Below are 23,028 nucleotides of genomic sequence, written 5' to 3'. Positions count from 1 at the left end.
TTGTGTCTAGCCATTGAACATTATGGGCTTTCTTTCTTCCAAAATGGGCAACTCTTGTGTTTACCTCTGTAATGATGGTAGTGTTTTTAGTCTTGCCTTTTTGTGCACTAAATTAATAAACTCACTTGATACCAATACCAGTTCACAAGCTTTCTCATCCAAGCAGTTTCACTGTATTATGTAAAAAAAAAAATCTTTATTTATCTGCCACACACACAAACACAAATAGTGGAAAGAGAATATTTCTAAAATTTTAAAATAAAGGGTACACTTGAATAACTAATGAATAGTTGAATTCACAGTGGCTTTATTCCATTGTATTAACCTATGGGAAAGAAGAGCACACAGTAATATGCAAGTAGTTACTGAACATCCTCCTAAGAAGTTATTTTAGTCTTTTACATGCCCGTGTGAAGACTTAAACACAGGTAAACACACTGGAATAAAGCCATTTTAAGGTCACGTGTTACCAACGGGTGGTCACAATAATTTTTATGACTCTTTCTTCCTCTGTGTGATTATCAAGACTCCAGTCAGTCTTAGCTCTGGAGCACGTCTGTTGCTCGTGTCTTGCCTGGTTGCCGCGGCTCTTGGTTTGGGTTGCAGCCTAACTCGCCAGACGGGAAAGGTGATCGCAGCTGTTTGATCTGGCTCTGGTCTCCTTGAACCTACAAAAAGATTTGCATCACATTCACTGAGTCGGTCAAAAGAAGAACAGTCAACAGTTTGAGCTTTCTGAAACTCTCCCTTTCCTTCCCAAGTCATTAGTCCTTAGTCATTCGGTTTTGTGGGACACTTAAAAGTATCGAAGCGCCTGTCAGCACCTCAGAGTTCAGCGTACCGTGTGAGGGAGCGACCTTAGCCGTCTTGTCCAGCAGCAGCACTCCTGGGATAAACAGATCCTTTAGGTTATTCTCTGGCAGTTTGTCACGGGCATTGGAGAGGCAGGAGGCCAGCTGAGGGGCGGCCTTCCTCCCACTGGTGCTCCAAGTAGCGGGACAGTGAACGACGAAGCCGTCCAAGGGGCAGGAGTTCGACTTCCGCAGGATCCCATCCACACAGTCTGCGTGGAACTGAAGAGAGTGTGTGTGTGATGGGGGAAGGGAGAGAAAGAGAGGGGACTCTATATAATAAAGTTTTTTGCATAGCCATGTTTTTTTTCATTCATTATGGTCATATAGATGAGCAGAGTGATTCAGAAGTCTCAGGTCCTATTATCCTTCATTAAGCATGTTGGGTACTTGCAATACTTTCCCATAGGTTAACACACAAATTAAAATATCATAAGGCCACTGTAATAATAATAATAATAATAATATAAAGTCCACTGTAAAGTACCTTGTTAACCAACCTTTTCTTTGTATGTGTAAAAAACTGTACATTATATATTCGATTTTCATCAAGTACTTACACAGCTTTATAGCGTTTTTCCTATACTTTTCCTTGATTTTGCACAAGGGTTAATACACTGGAATAAGGAAGTTCAGAGGCGCCGGTCTGTCTTTACCTTGTGATTGCAGGGCAGGGTTCGGGCGATCTGGCGCAAGGCAAAGCTCTGCAGACAGATCCGACACTGCTGTCCCGGGTCCAGCAGCCGAGACCCTGGCCTCACCTGGACCGCAGGCAGACGCCTCAACACATGCTCCGGTAGAGGGTCCTCGGCATCAGGAGCAATGCTGAGGAGGGACATGAGAAATGACGAGTTCATTTCCAGAATCCAGAAATTTGTTGTTCTAAAAATCACTGTAAAGCCTCGCGTAAATTGCACCACTGTAATAAAAAATAAAACAAACGTTCAATAAATCTCATTAGAAATTGTATAAGACCTCAGTCCTCAGTTCTGCCAGAACTATGCAATTTATAACTGAAGATTTACTGGTCTTACTAGAACTCAGATGGAGACAAAATGCCACAGTGTGGTGGGGTAGACTGTCATTATTCAGTATTTCTAATAAAATAATTTGTTTGTAAAATTGTTTTAATTGTTTTCAACTAAGGACTTCGTAACCGCTTAGAGTCACTGTTTTCAAATGAATGAATATCTCATTTCAGAAGAAAACTCTTCAAATATTCAGTTCCAAAGACATCTTTTATTCTCTTTCCTTGTTATGTTAACCTTTTCCATGATTATTCATAAAAATAAGGTGGAAAAACTTCATGTACACGAACTTAGCCGTCCCATACCAATTAATTCAGATTCAAACTTTAAAGCTGCATTAGGCAACTTCATATTTTGATGACTCCAAGTGGCAGCAAAAGATAACTGGACCTAAATTTCTGCTTCCAAGACAGGTAGGGGTGTAGATGGTGAAGAATGTCACAGCAGGTTCAACCATCATTGAGTCGGGTGTATTTTTACATAAAAATCTTGTTAATGGCCTGTGAAAAAGTCAGTGTTCAGACACTGAACCTGACCATCTTCAGTATGTACAATTTAATCAGTTATCCATCATGAAGTGGATGATTTGGATGTGTTCAATAACTTGCCTGCGATTCGCTGGCTGAGAGGACGCCCCTCTTTCTTCATCAGTCAGGTCCTCTCCCACATGGCACCACTTCCCTCTCCTTTTCTGTTTGAGGTTTGGTCACAGGTTTTATTTTCCTATTTTTGTCTAAACAGCATTATCCTGAATTGTTTTGTTTTTTTCCCAAATGGGATGCATGATACATTGATATTAAGATCACAAACGTGGGCAAGTTCCTCAGAAAAGTCTGCCGACATGCGGACTCGCATGAGAGAGGCCGCATCAGAGCCTCACGCACTTGCTGGTTTTTCACCGGGACAGCCCTAAATGCTCACACCTCAAACTCTGTGAGGCCGTGAGTGCGTAGGTTGGGATTGGGCTGCTGGGTTTCAGAGCTGAATCCAGATGCCGCGGGACCGGTGGACGACCTACTTGCTGTGTCTTTTAGCTCGTGGCCGCTTTACCTGGACCTGTTTTTCTTAAATCTTTCTTGTGTACTTCCTCACTAGAGCAGAAGATCGTGCCACTGTCCAGTTACAGTCCAGCGAGCGGGAACCCAAGACTTTATCATTTTTATAAACTTAGTAAAACTTTTTATCATTCTGTCTGTGGTCCAGTGCTTGGTCAATTTTCTAGAACCTTTTAAATTCTGGTGTTGGTGTTTTAAATACATGGTAGTGCTTGGTAGTCTGCCATAAATAGTACGTACAAAGTGTACAGTGTAAATGTTTTACTTGGATTTTGCTGTTACTCCTTCAAAGTCCATTATGTGTACACATTATGCGCATTTTCATTAAGTATTGTGTACTTATGGAATAAGGGTATTGCAAAGCGCTGCCTGAGTCGGATTTTGGATCAACACTGCTCCTGTGAAATGCTCGAGGGCCCATGTGGCAAGAAAGGCTGATGCAGTGCAAGGAGAATTTCAAGGCTGAATCCAATTTGCTTACCGTTCGTGAAACAAACGGATGCTCTGGGTGGCAGCCCTTCTTTGAGCAGTCCTCACACAGGTAGTAGTAACGGCAGACAGTGCATCTGAACACATTAAAATAGGAATTGTATAGGGCAGAACACAGTATTTGAATTACTAATCAGTTTGACTAAGAAATTAAGGGTTATTGAATTATGTAGAAAAGTTGCATATGACAATCTAAAAAGTTAACAGACACCAGATGTGATTAGTTAAAATGCAAGAGGGTAGACTGGTATAAATCACCATACTGCAAATATTTCATTACTTTTGTGATTCATGGGATCTTATTGAGGATCGATGCAGCAAAACAAGATGGCTGCTACTGCATGGCAACACTTCTCAATTCTCCTCAGTCATTAACATTACTAGCTTACTTGAAGCACGTGCCGGTGACGGGGCCGACGCGGCAGCTGTGGCAGAGAACTCCCAGATGTCTGTCGGGCTTCTCCGTCTCAGCAGCAGCGTAGAGCCTGGCCGCGTTCTTCACCTCCTCCCGCAGGAGCTTCAAAGAGCCGAACGCCTCCCTGCAGAGCGGGCACTTCACCGTAACGTCCTGGCCCGAGAGCTCCTGGTGGTCCGCCCACACCTTCATGCAGGAGATATGGATGTTGTTGCCGCAGCCGAACCTGAGACGAAGAGGAAAGCAGAGAATCAAGAAAAGTCGTGCGATTCTGGCAAAAAACGTTTTTGCTGATTACATCTGGACACAGTCTTTTCTACATTATGTCTTTGTCAGTGTTTGAACAAACTGTACAAAACATTTTGTGATTTAAAAAAAATAGATGTTAAGACTTTTCATTTGCTCCGATTATGATTTTGTGTGACATGGAGCCTGTTTTTATAAAAGCCCAAGTATTTTGCAGGCCAGGATTAGTTTTATTTTTTTGTTCCTTCATAGCTTGAAGAATGGTAGAAAAATTTGTGCAGATACAGTTTTAACAAAATATAATTATATGTGATAACAGTCACAACTGGACATATTAGGATTTACACTGCTGCACAGGGTCATGTTCTATGGAAGCCCATTCCCGCCACTCAAAATAAAAAAAAGGGACTGAATTGTGAGTTTTTTTCTTGCAATTGTGACTATTTCTCACAATTCTGACTTTTATCAGAATTCTGACTTTTTATCAGAATTCTGACTTTTTATCTCACAACTCTGACTTTAGATCTCACAAAAAAAGGCAGAATTGTGAGATATAAAGTCAGAATTGCAAGAAAAAAACTCACAATTGAGTCGTTTATTTTATTGAGTGGCGGGAATGGGCTTCCATAATGTTCAGGCCAACAGAGCAGCAGAAGCCGACTGGAAAACACACATCATCCGACAACATTAGTGTACTGAAACAACAGTCTGACAACACTGCCCCCCTCTGACCCCACACCTGCAGTAAGACACGGGCAGCTGTTTCTCCAGCAGCTCCTCTTGACAGATGGGACACACATCCTGGGCTTGGATCACTTTCCGGCAGACGCTTCCAGCCTCCCGGCCCTGCAGGCTTGGGAGCTTCAAGGCAACGCCGCGGCCGCTTTCTCTCCGGGGCGTCCTGCTTCGGTGGAACCCATGGAGGATCTCCGAAATTTGTCTTTCCACGAGCCCTTTCTGAAAGCAGTCTAGAGCAGAGTTATTTTTAACAGCTCAAGTGCATGGGGTGGGTCAGTTCTTTTAAAGTTACCATTCACAGCAAATTTTCCAGTGTTAATAAGTGCTGATTTTTCGGTGACAATTATTTGGAGTTGACATGGCTCTGGGTCGGCTGTTCAGAACTATCAGAACTGTTTAACTCTTGACGGGTGTGGACTGATGGAAACACTGGCATGGTGTTGATTTTTACACTCAGACTTAAATTAACACTGGCGATTTTGCTGTGTACATCTTTCAGGTTGAAATGAGGGTTTTAATTCCAAAAAACTATATCCAATTTTGAATGTTTTTTATCTGAATGTCAGTCAATATTTCAAAAGTACAGTTGATTCCACCCTCAAAAAAAAAAAAAAAAAAAAAAAAGGGTTTAGCAGGAATAATCATAAATCACTGGACTGAAGCTGAACATTATCAAAGGTGTCTTTGATGTTTTTAGGATCATTTTGAAAATGAATTTAGAAATTTTTTTGGTATTAGGTTTTGCAATACGCATACATTTCTTTAAAACAATCCATCCATGACTACAAGAATCAAAATGAAATCTTAGGAGGAATTTGCATTACATTCATTTGACACTATAACTGGATTGAAAATGATGGAAACGGTGTACAAAAAAAGGGAACAGTCTGCAATTCATCCGTTCAACTTACATTCATGTTCTCTGGGTAGTCTGAATTTCCGCATTAAAACCCTGTAATGAAATGGAGAAGGGTTAGAAGTCCTTTCTAGCGTTAGGGTTGAAATAAGATTTGAGAAGTTCAGACCAGCAACTGCCATCTAAACCTAAACCCATTAGATCTTTCAGACAGACAATCAATATCACAGGTGGTTCTCTACTTAGCCTATGACCTGAAATAATTTGAACAGAACTGTACACTTCAACTGCAACTGAAGTGCTAGGATTAGTTTTTTAGTTTTCCTATAGAATTGTTTTACTGTAAATGCTAGCCAGGTTTTCGTTAACTAAAATGCCAAAATAAAAATGTTTTCCTCCTTTAACTGTGACAAGTAGAGAAATATCAGTATAGATTTGGCTGTAAAAGAACTGGCACTTGTGATTACAGAGAGAACTGTGGCTTTTATACAATGATTATGAACGATGTGTACATACTGTAAGAATAAAAAAAAAAAAAAAAAAAGGGGAACAGTCAGTCAAGAATTATCATTGGAACGTGTCTTTGAAGAATCAGATTGCTTGGCTGAAACTACTTGTACAATAGTATGATGATATTTTTGTGTGTGTCAAAGGTACCAGCAGATGTGTTTGCATGGCTCCATCTCCCTGTGGAATGCAGGACAGGTGCAAGTATGTGGGTCGCCCAAGCACACCTGTTAGGAAGAACATGACATCATCAACACAGGTATTTATTCTGTATGTTGAAGAAGTTGACGCAAACCAAGATGGAGTTTTGTTGAGAAGCAATATGCAGCCTGATCCTGAAATGGAGAGTAATTACCCTAAAGTTTTGGGCCTGTCCCTCCTCCTTCAGTAGAAATGATGTCGGGCCATAGGTTTTAAGGAGGAAGGCAGTCATGGTGAGGGCTTGGTCCTGGTGGAAACTCACTGCATCGCTGGCAGTGTTCCTCCAGACAGTTTTCCTGAACATACTGTCACTGCAGAATGAAGATATCAATTCATTATTTATCATGTAGTAAGAATTAAGATGTGAGTGTTGTTAGATACAAATAGAGCATGGAAGCCTGGGAAAACTGCCATGGGGTTAAAAGTTATGATACCACTGGGACCAACCATGCTAAAAGATATATGGAGGTATGGAAAGGTACACTTCATGAAAAGAGTAAGTGTCCTTAATATTCTGTACACTCATACTGCATATGTGCACATTTTCAAATCACCATAGGTTATCTGCTAACAGCCAGGGAGAAATCTCCATGACGAAATACTGTCGATGCAAAACTGTACTTTTACCATTTGGTACCAAAAAACCGTTTGGTTCACCAACTTTTAGTAGAAGACACCATGCATTTATGTCAAATGTGAAAAGGGGGAAACGGGAAAGGTAACGTTAGGCTAAAGTAACTCGAAGGTAACTTACGTTACTCAGGTAGGCCTACTTTCAAAGTGTCGACCACTGAGATTAACATAAAACTGATATTTTCTTGAAATTTTTCAAGTTCAGACCGAGTTAGAATTAATGCCGAATTGACTTAGTTTTTGCTTTACCAACCTGGGTTTTACCAACCGTGTACCGTATTTGGCATATCCCAATTAACGTTAAACGTTAAGTTAACGTTAGCTAGCGTTACTTACCTGTTTGCTACTGGTACTACCGACATGCTAATGCAAAAAACAGCCTAATTGAATAGCTAGTGTTACATTAAGCAAACTGTAACAGATTCAGTTTGATAAACTCATCTTTCAAGGCTCAGACTTCCCAGAAATTACTTCTCTTTCGTCTATAATTCCACTAGACTAGTTGCTGCTTATAAAACGGATAGTTCCGGTCCTTGATTATGATTGGCTGAGCTACGTTCGAAGCCGTTTTAAAATACTCTATAAACATACACCTGTGACCGCATCACATCAGTATTACTGCGCCAAACAAATTGTCTGTGTCTGCGTGTTGCTTGGCAACCATTCTGCTAAATGTCGCTGAAGAACTACATTGTTTGGCGGAAGAATGATTATTTGTTATCAATAAATTGCATTTTTTTGTTGCTGTGTGTTTATTTTATGAAACCTTGCCAGGTATATGTAGTAACCGTTTTATAAAAGCAATAAGCCCCGCGAGGCCGTGGTTTACAGTGATTTTAGAACAGCTAAGGGGGTTTTAACCATAGATATATAACACGATAGATATAACTGATATAATAAGATATAACTGTTATATCTCTATGGTTTTAACAACGCCCCTTAGCTGTTCTAAAATCACTGTAAACCACGGCCTTTTGGGGCTTATTGCTTTATTTTTTACTAACTAGCAGACCAAGTGAAAAGACGCCATAGTCATGGTAATCTGACTGTTGTCATGGAGTTTGGTTACCAGCAGAGGGCGCTGTTGCCTAGGACCAGAAACCCTGGGCTGTTGATTAGTCTGTTTGCACCCTATCATGCCTGATTCAGAGGGATGTGGCTGGTAAAAAACCAGCATCAATAAATTTGCAATAAATTTAACGGACCGAGAAATCATCTGGAACCTGGACAGAACTTGTAGGCTTAATAAGGTTGAAGATACAATAATTTATTGCCATAGCAACCAAAAAGATATGATTTGATGTGCTTGTCTCGGTGTACCCAGAATAGACACAAGGCAGGACATGAGGCACACATACACATATACCCTTCATATAGTTCTAATGACAGCAATAAATACAAAAATCCATTAGGAAAGGCCAGTAAATATACCTTTACAAGTGCAGAAAGTTTCAAAGTAAAACCAATAAATAAGCAAAATCAATAGATGGATTGCTTATGATTTACAGAACCCAGACCAATCAAATCCAGCACTCAGGATACTAAATAAGTAAATGATAAGTGATAGAGCATGTTGTACCCTAAGAACTTTTTTTTGGAACTTTTTTTAAACAAAATTGACTCTCGGTAATTGCCATGGCACTGTAGGCCTATTGATAGTTGGGGATAGCCTCCCGAAAAGGCAAGCATGTGATGTCACACAAAGCCCCAGTCAGTCTTTATCAGGACAGTTGAGTCTTGCCTCTTCTTTCCCAGTAGAGCTCACAGACTCTGGGAGGATACACACAGAACATACGGCTGCTCTTCAGGAACAAAGTGATATCTAATTTTTCTACTGCTGCATCGGTAAGTCCCATTAACAATTATAATTTTTCACCACGTAGACTACGATCACCATTAAAATTCTCGTGTCTTATGGTGCTGGAGATGGACAGAAGCTGCTGAAAGGTTAATTTTTGAAGAGCAGGTTGAGCTGAACACACATGAACACACACGTTTTAGGGGTACGGGCTCCAGAAACAAAACAACCCCCCAGCTTAAATATATTTCTGAGATGTGTCAGGATGTTTTTGGGGCGCCTAGGTTAGGGTCGTAGTAGTGTACCTCTTTAATTGGATATTCTGCTTCAGTTTAAGCGAAAATGATAGGCAAAAATCATTCATGTACTACAATAACAGAACTAGATATTCTAGCAGGGCCTTTTGTACACACACACACACAAATACACACCAGTACCTGTTTGTATGCTTATTTTATTTGTTGCTGGTCCTGATATTAAGGCCAGAATTAGCTGTTGGTTTGTGCTATGCATGGCAGCAATTATGTTTTGTAATTCATAAGTCAATTGAGGAGAGCTTAGTGCTGATGTGTTGAGATACTTTGTTAGTTCCTAAATTGTTTACTTTTAGCACAGAGAGGGAATGTACAAGACTGGTGAATTTGATCACAGTTGTGCAATCCAACAACAAAAACCTGCTCACATGGTGGACTTCAGGCTCTCAAATGTGTTTCTAATTGGAGTTCCTGACATGGGAAAGTTTGGGAATCCTCATGTTTTGATACAGAAGGGCCATGTAGCTATAGGGAGTAACTTCACTTCTAGGTAAATAAGAGTCTTAGTGTGGCATTAGAGAGATATGGCTGCATGTCTACGTGTGTGTGTGTGTGTGCGTGTGTGTGTGTGTGTGTGTGAGAAGATATTAATCATCTAAACTGACAAAGCCTTCCTGATGTAGCAGGGGTAAAGAAGAGGAAATGAATAAAGGCTGTTGGTCTGGGTTGCTGCATTGGCTGTTGGTTTGACAACACTAAAATGAGAGCAGCATTTGAAAAAAAAAAATGACACTTACAAAATGATTGATAGCACAAAATTAGAAAAAAAAAAATCCATCCTTTAAGGGACAATAAGTGAGTTAAAAATTTGGTCAAAATTGGTAAAAATGTCAAAATAAGATTTTTTACGTACTTCAATAAGAGTTATGCAATTCAGATCATGACGTCTCTACAAAATGGAAATAGTGGGATACAGTTGTTTGGAAATTGACTCACAGGAACAGATTCAGGGCCGACGGTAACCTGCAGGGAAGTGAGGATGCAGAGGGAATACACAGGAATCCCAGTTCCTCCCCTCAGGTCGATGCTTACTCACAGACTGGAGCCGCAGAATTAGAGACGGCTTTAATAAGACAACAGTGTTACTCCTTAAGAGTTCTATTCTGAAATGCTTTACTTTAAATCCATTTTGAAAAAAACAAACAAACAGTGGAGTTCGTTATTCAATATTTCAAAAGATATAGAGCATCATGGACCTACTAGTGAAGCATAGTTGAATTCAGATATACAGTACACATACACACTATCCATCATTAATGTAATGCTGGTACTGATACCACACCACTACAACTACTACTATTACTGCTACTACTTCCACCAATACTAATAGTAATTCAATTGACCTGTTACCCATTATATGATGAGCTGAGAAAGGTGCTTCATCGTAAAATGACTTCTGTTTTTGCCAATTTATTTTGGCTAGATGATTATGACTTGATCCCTGAATTTGTTTGGGAATATGTTCGTTATACACAAACTGAAAGGCTCGATGTCTGCATGATACCTGAGTTTGTTTCAGATAATGTTTCTCATGCACCAACTACAACATGATGACTGGATGTGTCTTGTAAGCCCAGGTGTATGAGCTGGACAACGAGCGCATGACACTCACATATCTCATATACATGTATGTTAGATTTTTGGGACATTTTTACAGCGTACATATTCTGCATTCAGTTCTACTGCTGTCATTTTGCACAGCCAAACAGAGTTTTAACTCTTACCGTTTCCTATAGTTTTCATATGTTAAAATTGTTGGTTACACATTTTAATATAAACCTTATTTGTTATATTGCCATTTATATACTATTTTTCTGTTTATATTCAATTTTTTCTAAGCTGTATCCAATTATTGGCCACTGCAACGACTAATACAATTTCCCCATGAAGATCATTCCAATTTCATATCATCTTAAAATGTAGACGAACATATGGAGCATCTGCATGTCAGCAGAGGAAAGCTTCTGTATGTGAGTGAGTTTGTCACACGTGTCCTTACTGTATTTGCCATGATACTGACCTCTCTGACAAACGTCCATATTGACGCTCTGTCTTTTGCCAGACTGTGGTTAAAGTTGCTTAACACGCATAATAACGACACAGGAAGGAAGCTGCGGGGAACAAGAGGAAACTAAAGGCCAAATTTGTAACCCAGACATCCAAAAAGGGGAGTCCTGCTATTGAAAAGTAAAAACATGGGCTTGGAGGCCATGGTTTTATTCTCAGATTTATTTACACGGCTCTTGATACAAGGATGAACAGCAGGCAGCAGCTAAATATGAGTTTTTGAAATGTATTCTGAAGTTTTAAAATAGAACTGACCTATATTGGGAGTTTCACTGGATTGAAAGAAGAAAAAAATCCCCCAAAACGCAGGTAAATAGACCTCAAATTTATACAGTCAAAACCCATACTTTGAAGTCTGCTTTAAGTCCACTGGGAAATTTGAATATCCTGACAGCAAAACGTATTTTCATTTTTTGAATCTTAACACTTATCATGCTGGATGTCATATGAGGCAATTCTGATAGTTGCTATGAAGTTCATGTACAGATAAATAGATAATAGTTTATCGTCTCTGGAGGAAAGGGGGGTTTTGCCAGCAGCATAAGGTACAGCTTAGTAAAGATAATAATGTCAAGGAAGCAATGTGAAATATCTAAAAACACAATTCATAGAAAAAAAAAAGAACGAAAAATGAAAATACTAAAAGTGTGTTAATTAAAATGAGGCCTACAAATACAAAACCAACACATGCTGCTGCAGCAGAGCGCTGGATCAGGTTAGCAGCTGCTGCAGCTCAGGAAGGATTTTTCTTATTGAACTCTGGGGGGAAATTATTCAGTACAGAAAGTGCTGACATTTTTACCTGTTCCTCCGAATCGCATAAAAATACCCTCCAATAGCAGCTGACCATCTGTACTTTATTTATCATCTATGATTTGAGCCAAAAATAAATGTCCCAATATGTTTTCCCCATACTGAAACATTGAGTCATATGAACAGTGTTTGACATGGACCGCCAACTCTCCTCCTGATGACCCAGTTTCCTTTTCTCAACTTGAAAACTATTTTCAACTTTCCTCAGAATACGGATGGAGATCCGAGCGAGGATGGATCCTGACTGCACGCTGTTCCTGCTGCTGCTGTGCTCCCTCACTAAGGTGGATACCGCATCTAAACTTGCTTTTTTTGATGTGTTTTCTTATGGGATGAACTGCGACTCTCAGCCAGCCAATGACATGCTTTCTTAGCCTTAATTCTTGTCTTTTAAAAAGGGGACCACATTGGAAATAAGTTTTGGTTATCCTCGATGATTTTAATTAATGCATGACTGATTTTGATTATCAAACAAACTGTAGACTTTGTTTTTATCTCATTCTGTGACTGGAGGTAGTTGAGAAAGTAAAATACTGAAACTTTTCCACTCCACAGAAAACTATCTAATCCTTCAATTGGAGTTAAGACATGAAACCCAACAAATTTGGAATTACGAGGTTTTCATATAACAGCGATACAGCCCATTTCTTCCTTACTTTGCTTATTATTTTCAATAAAAGTTGGTCAGCCAAAGGTAAATATGATGCAATTTAGAAAAAAGGTTTTTGTAGTTTTGTAGTTAGAGAGGGATTTTGACCAGCCAATGGCAAATACAGTAGACACAGTATGATCCCAGTAATTAATTTTCTAGTAATTCCTCATCTTCTTTCTGTAAACGAAACAAAATCTCTACCTTCAAGTTTCCCTCTTCCTGGACATAATGGCAACAATCACTCACTTCCTGTCTGGACTTTATCGCTCTGCATTTGATTGGTTTTCTGCTTTGAATGGGTCTAGCACAAACAGACATCATTAATAATGCATTAAATATAGAACTCTTATTAAACAAACAATATAATTCACATTTCTTGTGGGTGTGTGTGTATCTGTGTGTGGTGTCTCTGTCCCAGCTGCTTGTGCTAGCGAGCCCTAAAGTCAACGATTACCAGCGAGAGGAGCATCCTCCAAATCACCAGGGCGAATTTGATGTCACACGCAGCAAGATTGCCACGGCCCAATATGAATGCTTCCAGCGGATCTTGAAAGACTCGCATCAGAAAAAAAACGGTAAGAGATACGGCTTTGAAGACCTGTGACAGCTCAGTGGAAAATAAAACTGGCATTCCTAAATGAAAACTTAACTAGGCTAAAAAGACTAAAAGGCTGTTTTCTCATTTTTCTATGAATGTAGGCCTATTGTACACTGAATAGCTTAATATCAACAAAGGATGATACTGTATGATTATGAGCTAAAACAATAGAGGGTTGTGAAAAGGTCCTACCTCCTGATAAGTTATGTAAACATACCTGCACAGAGTCGTGAGGGTAAGGTGAGTTAAAGAGCGAGTAGGTGGCTGCATCCCTGTATTTAAAGAGTGGCCTGGGCAGTACCAAGTCACTGGGGGAGGGAGATACTCTGGTTAAAGTCTATAGTAATGTGGAAGTTAAATTTCCCACATAGAATGGTGACTATATGTAAACTGCTTTACTTTAGATAGTCAACCAATATAATAATGTTTGAAATCTTATTTTTCATTTACATTTTAAGAATGCTTACAATACCTCCTCTTGTATAGCCTACCCTGTGTTTACCTCTGTTAATAGTTCAGTCCAATCAAGGTAGGGCTGAGGAAGGTAACAGCTTGCTGTGAGGCTGTGGAAGTGGATTTATATGATTTAAATTGTTATTTATAGCATCCTGGGACTTCATCTTTGTGTTTCTTGATTTTTGCACAATATTATTTTTTGGTTAATAAAACCACAACATTTTGCATTATACCTCTGCCTCATAACTCCCTTCTTCAGGTACACTGACATCTTTTTGAAGTTTTTTCAGTGCCAATCAGCCACACTAGCATCCCTATTAAAGGAATAGTTCACCCAAAAATGAAAATTCGTTCGTTTGTCCATACAACAGTCCCAAAGCTTGCCAACTGAAGTATGTTGCAGCGTTCTCAAACGCTATTATTTTTTGAAGTCTTCAGACTTCAAAAAATAATGGAAAATAACCATAAAATGGCTTCATGCAGCTCTTCCAGGATAATCCAAGTCTCTTGAAGCCAACAGATCCCAAAGTGACTTGAAAAGACCGACATTTACACCATTATTTAGCTGAAATCGCCACTAGCTGTTGTTTTCAATATACGTCACGTTTGCACGCACCCCGGCCTAGATAGGTAAGACTAGCTCCAATTACCTTTAAGTAGCGGTACAAGCAGTAATGCTACAAGGATACATATTTTCTGGACCTACCCTGGAAAGCTTGAAAACAACAAAAAGCGTACCATACTTTGCCAGGTATGTACATGTATGCAGTGGAACACGCTGTCTGACTCGTTCGCTGTGTGTCAGGTCCGATGTGCAACAGGACGTGGGATGGATGGCTGTGCTGGGATGAAACTGAAGCTGGCTTCACCACAGAGCAGCACTGTCCAGACTACTACGGAGACTTCGACCCCAAAGGTACATTTCTGTGCTCTCTGTGTTTTCTGTGATCTCAACCAATAATGATAAATTGGCTCTTACTAATTAAGTCAACTTTTGAACTTGTCAAAGGGGCAATAAGTAAGATTTTTACTGCGCTATGGCACAAAATGACCATGATATATCTGCGGTGATAGGGTTGTTGATCAGTACCAGTGACTCAGCAATTACTTCACCAGGTGCAGAGATTTCTGGCTTTCAAAACTCACTTTCCGGCCTTTTCTCAGCTTTGGGACGAAAACTTCCCATCCATTGGAATTTCACGACACTCTATTTACATTTTCAACTTCTCAACAATAGAAGACGGTGCTACAAGCAACCGGTGTCACGAGACCTTTAGTTACACAGGCTGAAAAGCCTTGTTCTCAAGCCAAAAAAGCAAACAACAAATCCGGATTATTATTCCACTATTTTACGTGGTGATGTATTACCTCTTCACAAGACGTTTCTGTTTGATCTCTGCTCCAATTAGCTAGCTTACTCATCCCTATTGTGAAAATGTGACTTTATTTTTTGTGTCAGCTACAGGCCACCATAAATCAAGGGGGGCAGAAGTTGCATCTTTACAGCATGTTTTGCTTTTCCTTTCTGCCTGATGCTTAATCTCAAATGTGTTAACAGAGGTGGCATCCAAAGTCTGCACTGAGACGGGCGACTGGTGGCGCCACCCGCAGAGCAACAGGACCTGGACCAACTACACCAAATGCACCGCCAACACTAAGCACGGCAGGAGGGTATGTTCAAGGATGAGAGAGAAAGAAACATCTGGAAGCCATGGCAGAATATATATACTGTATATGTCATGTTGTATTCGTTGTGTTTTCTTGCAGACGGCGATGAATCTCTTCTACTTGGTTCTGATTGGCCACGGACTGTCGCTGACATCATTGTTCATATCGTTAGGAATATTCTTCCATTACAAGTAAGTATGGACAGAACAGTGGACTACAAACACATGACTGCACTACCGCCGCTTTCTCTGTAGTTCTTTATATACTATAACCTTATTTATCTAATCTCTCACATGAAAAGTGTTCAGATGTTTGACCTGACAGTCCTTAAATTTCATTGCAAATCCATGGCTGACCTCGCAAAAGTGATCGAATCTAGATGATAGAATGTACGTGAGCCTGAGGTGTGACCAAGTCAAGTTTGCGCTAGTCTCAAGTCAGTCTCAAGTATTGAGGTACAAGTCTCAAGTCTAAATGTAGATTACCAAGTCAAGTCCAAGTCAAGTCCATGTCATTAATCTAAAGTCTCAAGTCTAAATGTAGAACAGCAAGTCAAGTCAGAACAAATCAAGAGTCCAGTATCAATTTAATATCTTAAAGAAAACTAAATATCTAGGACTTTTCAATGCAATATGGTTTTAATAGGATAAAAACTTGGTAAGAGCATCATGAGTTTGATTTCTATAATCAGTTTCAACTTCAATAAATTCAATCATTCCATACAAATTCAGAAAACAGAATTTAAATTCAGACGTCTGCTGGAACAAATCTCATCACTTTCAATCTAAGTCATTTACACAAACACAAGATCTTTTGTTGAGACTTTAGAAACCTTTTCAAGTCATCAAAGTACAAGTCAGAGTCAAGTCCCAAGTCACCAGAACCCAAGTCAAGTCAAGTCTCAAGTCTTCTCTTCATGCATCAAGTCAAGTCTCAAGCAATTAAAACTGTGACTCGAGTCCCCACCTCTGACGTGAGCTGACTGAACTTTATTATTTCATTGCATCACAGAATAAATTATGTGTGTCTCTCCTCTCCCTGATCCCCTCAGGAGTCTGAGCTGCCAGAGGATAACGCTCCACAAAAACCTCTTTTTCTCATTTGTACTAAACTCAGTCATCACCATCATCTGGCTCACCGCAGTGGCAAACAACCAGGAACTCATGCAAAGCAATTCTGTGAGTAAGACTCTTTGCATCAGAGGCTCAAAGGATTTCTCGATATCACTAATACACATACTATATCTTAGATTAACTCTGATATCTGCTCAGTGGAGATTTTAGGTTTTTGTGTCGGAAGATGCCGGGGCTCATGCTGCTTTCTTCTGTCTAGGTGAGCTGTAAGGTGATCATGTTCATCCACCTGTATTTGCTGAGCTGTAACTACTTCTGGATGCTGTGTGAGGGAATCTACCTGCACACGCTCATCGTTGTGGCGGTGTTTGCAGAGAAGCAGCATCTCATGTGGTATTACTTACTGGGATGGGGTGAGTAGGGCTTTTCTCGGGGAGTGAGAAGCTTTATCTGCATCTTCTGAAAACCTCTGTCCATCTAATTCACTTGCTAACATGGGAAATTTGGCGGACTTAGAAAGTGCATATGATGCTTTACAGTGGGAATGAAACCCCTAACAATGAAAAGGTTGAGCTGCACAGGGATTGATACCCCAGTGTTTTAAAATCACTGTAAACCATAGCCTCTTGTGGCTTATTGCTTAATTAACAGTTTAAATGTTTAATTTTTCTGACTGAGTTAAATCAAATACAGATTTGTTAATGTATTTTAAACATGTCCCTTTCTGTGTCTTGTGCAGAAATGTACCAAATGTCATAAATGTACCAAATGTTATTTTACAGGTTTTCCACTTGTGCCAGCACTGATACACGCAATAGCTCGTCGCTGCTACTACAACGACAAGTGAGTCTTTTTGATTAACATCTCCAAATGCGGATGATCAATTCCAAGGGTATCGCTATGCCCAACTACTTTATGTTCATGTATTTACATATAGAAATATTACACAGACTGAAGAAAGAAAAGAAAAAGAAAAATCCCAAACGGCTTAAAAGAAACATCTCACTTGAAAGATATAAAAGTTATGAAAACAAACAAAATAAAGATGAAGAACCTAATCTCTCTACACTCTAATACTCTTTCATTTGCCGCATGTAATTTCGTCGTACTTTATGAAACTCTGACGTAAGGTGAGCGACTGCATAATATGGCATTTATCTGATTCTGTGTTTGTCTGTAACTTCACAGTTGCTGGATCAGCTCAGACACTTCCTTGCTCTACATTATCCACGGCCCCATCTGTGCCGCACTGCTGGTAAGCACTGAATTGTACTGTGAGAAAATCAGGCAAACATGTGACTAAAGGCATACATTATGGACCATAATGTGTATCATGTCGCTACTGTTGGGTAAAAACCACATAACTGCAATTTTCTTTTTTCTTTTTCTTACTTGAAATGAAAGTTTAGATGGTCATTAATGTGTTGGGTGAGTTGCATTACCTGTGAGCCATTGGAACCTGTTAAAATCCATTTGTATTTATTCAAAAAAACTTAAAAAAATAAGCATTATTTTCATCACTCCTTCATTTCTTTATGCAGATATGTGTTTTTACCAGACAGCAGCCATATGTGCTATTATAAGATCTTGTAACAATCTTATAACATGGTATATCTCTATATGAAGCATTTCATCTCAAGATACTCCATCTCTGACATAATTTAAACTGTTTATTGATCTTGGAATTACGAGCTACAATGTGTGTTAATGATTATTAACATTGTACTAGTGTGTGAAAGTGTTTTTCTTTGCTGTATCCTATGTATCCTATTACGATTTGCTGCTGTAACAACCTGATTTCATGAATACAGTTTCATGTTATCTTAATAGTATCAGTAATAGTAGTAGTAGCAGTACTAGTAGTAGTTACAGTAGTATTAGTGGTAGTATTAGTAGTAGTAGCAGCAGCACTAGCAGTAGAAGTCATGGTAGTAGTACTGCTAACTTCTTTGAAAATATACCAACCATTTTCTTTATTGTAACATCAAACATCATTCAGTTTGGTCTTTTTTCATTTCAGGTGAACCTGTTCTTCCTGCTGAACATCGTGCGTGTTCTCATCACCAAGCTGAAAGTGACCCACCAGGCAGAGTCCAGCCTGTACATGAAGGCAGTGAGAGCCACCCTCATCCTGGTCCCTCTGCTCGGGATTCAGTTCGTCCTGATCCCCTACAAGCCCCAGGGACGCCTGGCCTTTGAGATCTTTCAGTACATCATGAATATCCTCATGCACTACCAGGTGAGCAGAGCACCTCTACGGACTCCGTTATCTAAGGATGCATTCACACCGAGAATGTTTGGAGCGGTTTATTCGAACTCTGGAGCGTTTACTCCTTTAATTTGGTTTGTTTGGGTAGATGAGAACGATGCCATTCGAACTCTGGTGGCACCAAATAGCCGAACCGAGATGCCTGAAAATGAGTCAGTCCTCTAACAAGAGAACTGCAGTGCGGTTCATTAGCAGTAATCTGAACCAACTACAGGAAACAACCACAAAACACAAGGTTTTATGGGTAGAAGGAGACAGATGTCACTAATAATAGCAAACAGTACCTCATGCTTGGAAAGTCTAGCATAACTAACTTCATGTGTTTATAACTGATTTTATAGTTTATAACTAGGCTTGATCTAGGCTTGAGCTTGATCTCTGACTATCCAAAGGCAATAGTGTAAATCCAATTAATTTTTCATGGTTGGATACAATTGCATTTATGTTTTTGGGGCAGCATTAATGTGTGAAGTTGTGAACAGTATTTTTAGTTTGCAGGCCCATGATACAGTTGTATGAGCTCAAAGGATTTCTCATCTGGTTCATTTTCATAAGTCATCAAGAAACTCTTTTTTTTTTTTATTCCCAGGGTCTCTTGGTTGCTACAATATTCTGCTTCTTCAATGGGGAGGTAAGTGCTGAGCTTGATTCATCATGTGATTTGTGACAGTTTTCCATGTTGTCTTTTTAGGTGTGTGGGTCTCACTGGATACAAGTATATTTTATGGTTGGACAGGCTTTCCGGGCAGCTGCATTACATTTCACTCTCTTGGCATTTATATTGCACATTGCCAAAAGTACTGAACGCAACCTGTTTATTGCACTTTCATTCAATCCACATTTTTAACTCATTTTTGTTGGTTGAGTAACTTCACTGATTTAGGAAAATTGAGTTCCCAATGTGAGTGAAAAATTACCGTTAAAGCTCATTTTGAAGCAATTTACATAGTGTAAAACCATGGTTCTTGAGTTTTCATTTACATTTTTAGCATTGAGCTGACACTCTTATCCAGAGCAACTTACAAAGAGAAATTTAGGGGTTCAGTGTTTTGCTCAAAGACAGTTTGAGAGTTCGCATGAATGTTGATGGACACAATGCCTCTTGTAGGGATCAAGCCTGAGGCCTTTCAGGTACAGGACGATCTCTTTATCTCTTCCACCCTGAGTCCTCTTGTGTCTTACATCCTCTTTGGGTCTCTCCTCTCTTAGGTTCAAAGCGTCTTGCGGAGACACTGGAACCAGCAGCGAATGCAGTTCGGCCTGGGCACCTTCGCCCACGCCGACATCTTCCGCTCGGCCTCCTACGTGGCGTCGTCGCTCACGGAGGTCCACCGCTGCTACAGCATCGAGAGCCACGTCGAGCACATGAACGGCAAGAGCTACCACGACATCGAAACCACCATCCTCAGATCGGACAACCCTTTCGCGTGAGGGAGGCGCTCGAGGCTCGCCGCTTCCTTTCTCTCCCAATCCTCCGAGATATTTTGAAGATTGATGTGAATTTACAGAAGCAAGCTGGGGAATTTAAGAGAATTTCACAGTCTTCTTTCATCGTCTTTATATTTTCTTGGAGTTACTGCCCATGGCAGTTGAGTATTTAACGTTAGTATTATTTTTATTTTTCCATTTTTCCATCTTCAAACCAGTAAACACAACTTTTATTTTTGACTCATATGGCTTTTTCTGACGGATGTTCTCAAATGGATTTTTTGAGAGAGACCAAACTCACTGTTCCTTTATATATAGTCATCATTCACTACTTTCCATGAATATTCAAAAAGGCTCTTAAGAATTAAAGCTATCTGCTGCCTCACTGTATGGTATTAACACAAGGAATGATTACTTTTTTCATCTTGTGGATTAAACTTGACAAAGAGTCCTCCATGAACAAGAAGCACTGAAGTCCAAGAGGAGCAACGTTAGCCTTGGTGGTTTACTTTGCTACGGCACATGGCTCTTTCACACTGAGTTGACTGTTATGGTCTTGCAGAGAGAGAATTTATGACTTTTTCCACGCAGCATTTTGAGGATGTTATACTACCTTTATATAATGGGTAGCTACAGCCAAACAATCTAATTGGCCAAAACACTGTTCAACCATTCAGTTGGCAACTAGCTAGTTAGCTAGTTGATCATCTTTCTTGTTTTCTCCTGTTTTTTTGTTTCTTATGTATGTATACTACTTCGAAGAAAACTTCTCAGACAGTACACATGCCTTGGTAATCATTGTAATGAAGTGTTAATACCTTTGAAGATGTTTTTTGCTGTAATTATGAGTACTTCAGTGCTGCCAGTGGCACTCGGCTGGGCCTTGTACCAGCTGCAACACTGTTGTACCCATAATCCCAGTAAAGAACGCTCTTTTGGGTGTTATTGCTTTTATAATGGCACTACCAGTGAAACCACTGCAGTTCACAACCTAAGCCCTGCCTGTGTGGGATAAGTAGTACAGGACAACGTGGGTAATGTAATTATTAACACTATGTCAATGATTTCAATGAAAGATCTGCACAGGATAAATCAAAATCTACATTATTGCATAAACTTACTGAGGTGGCATTTTATAGTATGAAATGTGTAACGAATTACTTCTACCATCAACTTTTTCACGCAGGAAACAATAGTCAAAACAGCCTCTTCACCATTTTTGTGTGATCATATTCTGAATGGTTCACAAAGCCAGAAATGATAAGGTTTTTTTTTTTAAGTATCACACAATGTATCTGTAATTAGCATCAAACAGAGTGTTAATCTGGATGGTACTAGAATTGAAGCAGGTTATTTGTCCTGCAGTTCTTACTCCCACAGGGAAGGCCGCTCTATAATAATTACAGTATTATTCTGCAAAATCTCTGAATTACCTGACTTCCTCTGGTAAGAACGAATCCCGTCCGGATAGGGCTTTTTAATGTAATTTCATAAAGGGATGGTACATATTTCAGAGATAAATAATACTTGCGTCTTTGAAGTGGCTAACCAAGTTTTGGTTTACTTTTGGTCCTGAGGTCAGAGGAGTGGGCTAGTAACTGAAACATGCTGGTCAGCTCATTTTTCAGCTAACTTCCTGCAGTATGTGTGTGAAACATAACATAACATATGCCATTTGGTGGACGCTTATATTTAAAGCACTTTCCTGTATCATGGGTGTATACATTTTTAACATGGATGGCCCAAGTGGGAATGTAACCCCTATCCTTGGCATAGACTGGAGTTTTAGTTCTACAAACATTTCTCAGAGGCAGAGCTACTCTGGAGGTGGAAATAATCTGATTGGTTGAGTTAAACATCAGTGGGCGGAGCCAAAGATTTGACAGTTTTTCAGAGTGCAAGTTAGCTAACTGACAAACCTAAATGGCAAAGAAGGAACTCTTATCAAAATATAAATAAAAAATAGAAATGGCAATGACCTCTTATTTTCTGTTGATTCATGATCATGTCATTCATGATGTTGGGTGGTCAGCAGCTAGCTAACTAGCTTACCTAGATATTTAAAGGCAAGTATAACTGGTTTGACAGTCAGCAAAGCTAACAAGCTAAGCTAACTTGGCTAGATTCAGCTAGTAGCAAGAGTGCTACGCTTCTTTTCACTGGGCTTTAGTCCGCGATTTAGCCAGAATATCTGTGGTTCTTTGGCTCCGCCCACTGAGGTTTAACTCAACCAATGAGATTATTTCTGCCTCTGAGAAATGTTTGTAGAACTAAAACTCAAATCTATGCCAAGGATAGGGGTTACATTCCCACTTGGGCCATCCATGCTAAAAATGTATAGGCATTTGATATATTTGTAAAACTCTTGGCAGTGCTAGTACCATCCTCTACCTCTGCAACTGGACACGTAGACAGAAAATGTCCGTGACCAAGCTAACACCACTTTGACCCAAGTAAAACAAAAAAGCCTGCAAGTTAAAGGCCTGCAATTTGAAATTTGGGGTGGACTGTCCCTTGAGGAAAAGTTAATTTCATTCATTAATTCTCATTTCTTCGTTTAAGTTAAGTTAAATAAACAAGGTTCCCAATATGATTTTGTTGGAAACATAAAGTTGCCTTGTACAGACAGGTGATAGATATCCACTGAGTTCAAGGTCCTTTGAGCTCATTGTGTTTTCAAGTTTTTCATATTATTCCAATTATTCCAAAATGCTGGAGAGATGTCTGTGACAGAAAGAAAGGCAGAGAGAAACTAGGGTGTGAAAAGTGCATGTGTTTGTATATATTTATGACTGTATGTTGAGTATGAATATGACATATATTAAGACGCAGAATATAAAGAAGAGCATTGTATTTAGACAGCTATTGGTGTA

General features: G+C 39.6%; 2 protein-coding genes across 3 annotated transcripts; one reads left to right on the top strand and one right to left on the bottom strand.

Moving 5' to 3' along the window:
* Positions 1 to 539: 539 nt before the first annotated feature.
* On the bottom strand, positions 540 to 6,690 carry zswim2 (zinc finger, SWIM-type containing 2). Its single transcript, XM_071923713.2, has 10 exons — positions 6,541 to 6,690; positions 6,336 to 6,412; positions 5,734 to 5,774; positions 4,824 to 5,052; positions 3,813 to 4,064; positions 3,416 to 3,500; positions 2,488 to 2,570; positions 1,508 to 1,676; positions 825 to 1,073; positions 540 to 668 (listed from the first exon to the last, which is right to left on the bottom strand). Exons 1-10 carry the CDS (start codon positions 6,688 to 6,690, stop codon positions 540 to 542), a joined length of 1,464 nt encoding a protein of 487 aa, XP_071779814.2.
* Positions 6,691 to 8,783: 2,093 nt separating this feature from the next.
* On the top strand, positions 8,784 to 21,008 carry LOC139930491 (calcitonin gene-related peptide type 1 receptor-like). Of its 2 annotated transcripts, XM_071923704.2 has the most exons (13): positions 8,784 to 8,864; positions 12,220 to 12,295; positions 13,082 to 13,238; positions 14,523 to 14,633; positions 15,276 to 15,388; positions 15,485 to 15,576; positions 16,437 to 16,563; positions 16,718 to 16,871; positions 17,241 to 17,301; positions 17,647 to 17,713; positions 18,479 to 18,697; positions 19,317 to 19,358; positions 19,937 to 21,008. In XM_071923704.2, the coding sequence occupies exons 2-13, from the start codon at positions 12,227 to 12,229 to the stop codon at positions 20,156 to 20,158; spliced, it is 1,434 nt and encodes a 477-aa protein (XP_071779805.1). In that variant the 5' UTR covers positions 8,784 to 8,864; positions 12,220 to 12,226; the 3' UTR covers positions 20,159 to 21,008. The 2 variants fall into 2 exon arrangements, with proteins under 2 accessions (XP_071779805.1, XP_078147232.1); XM_078291106.1 differs by lacking the exons at positions 8,784 to 8,864; positions 12,220 to 12,295 and adding an exon at positions 8,946 to 8,959 and having other exon boundaries at positions 13,048 to 13,238.
* Positions 21,009 to 23,028: the final 2,020 nt, after the last annotated feature.

Source organism: Centroberyx gerrardi, chromosome 21, assembly GCF_048128805.1.
Source record: "Centroberyx gerrardi isolate f3 chromosome 21, fCenGer3.hap1.cur.20231027, whole genome shotgun sequence".
NCBI lineage: Eukaryota > Metazoa > Chordata > Actinopteri > Beryciformes > Berycidae > Centroberyx > Centroberyx gerrardi.
The sequence above is the reverse complement of the archived record's forward strand: the minus strand, read 5'-3'. Positions and strand labels throughout refer to the sequence as shown.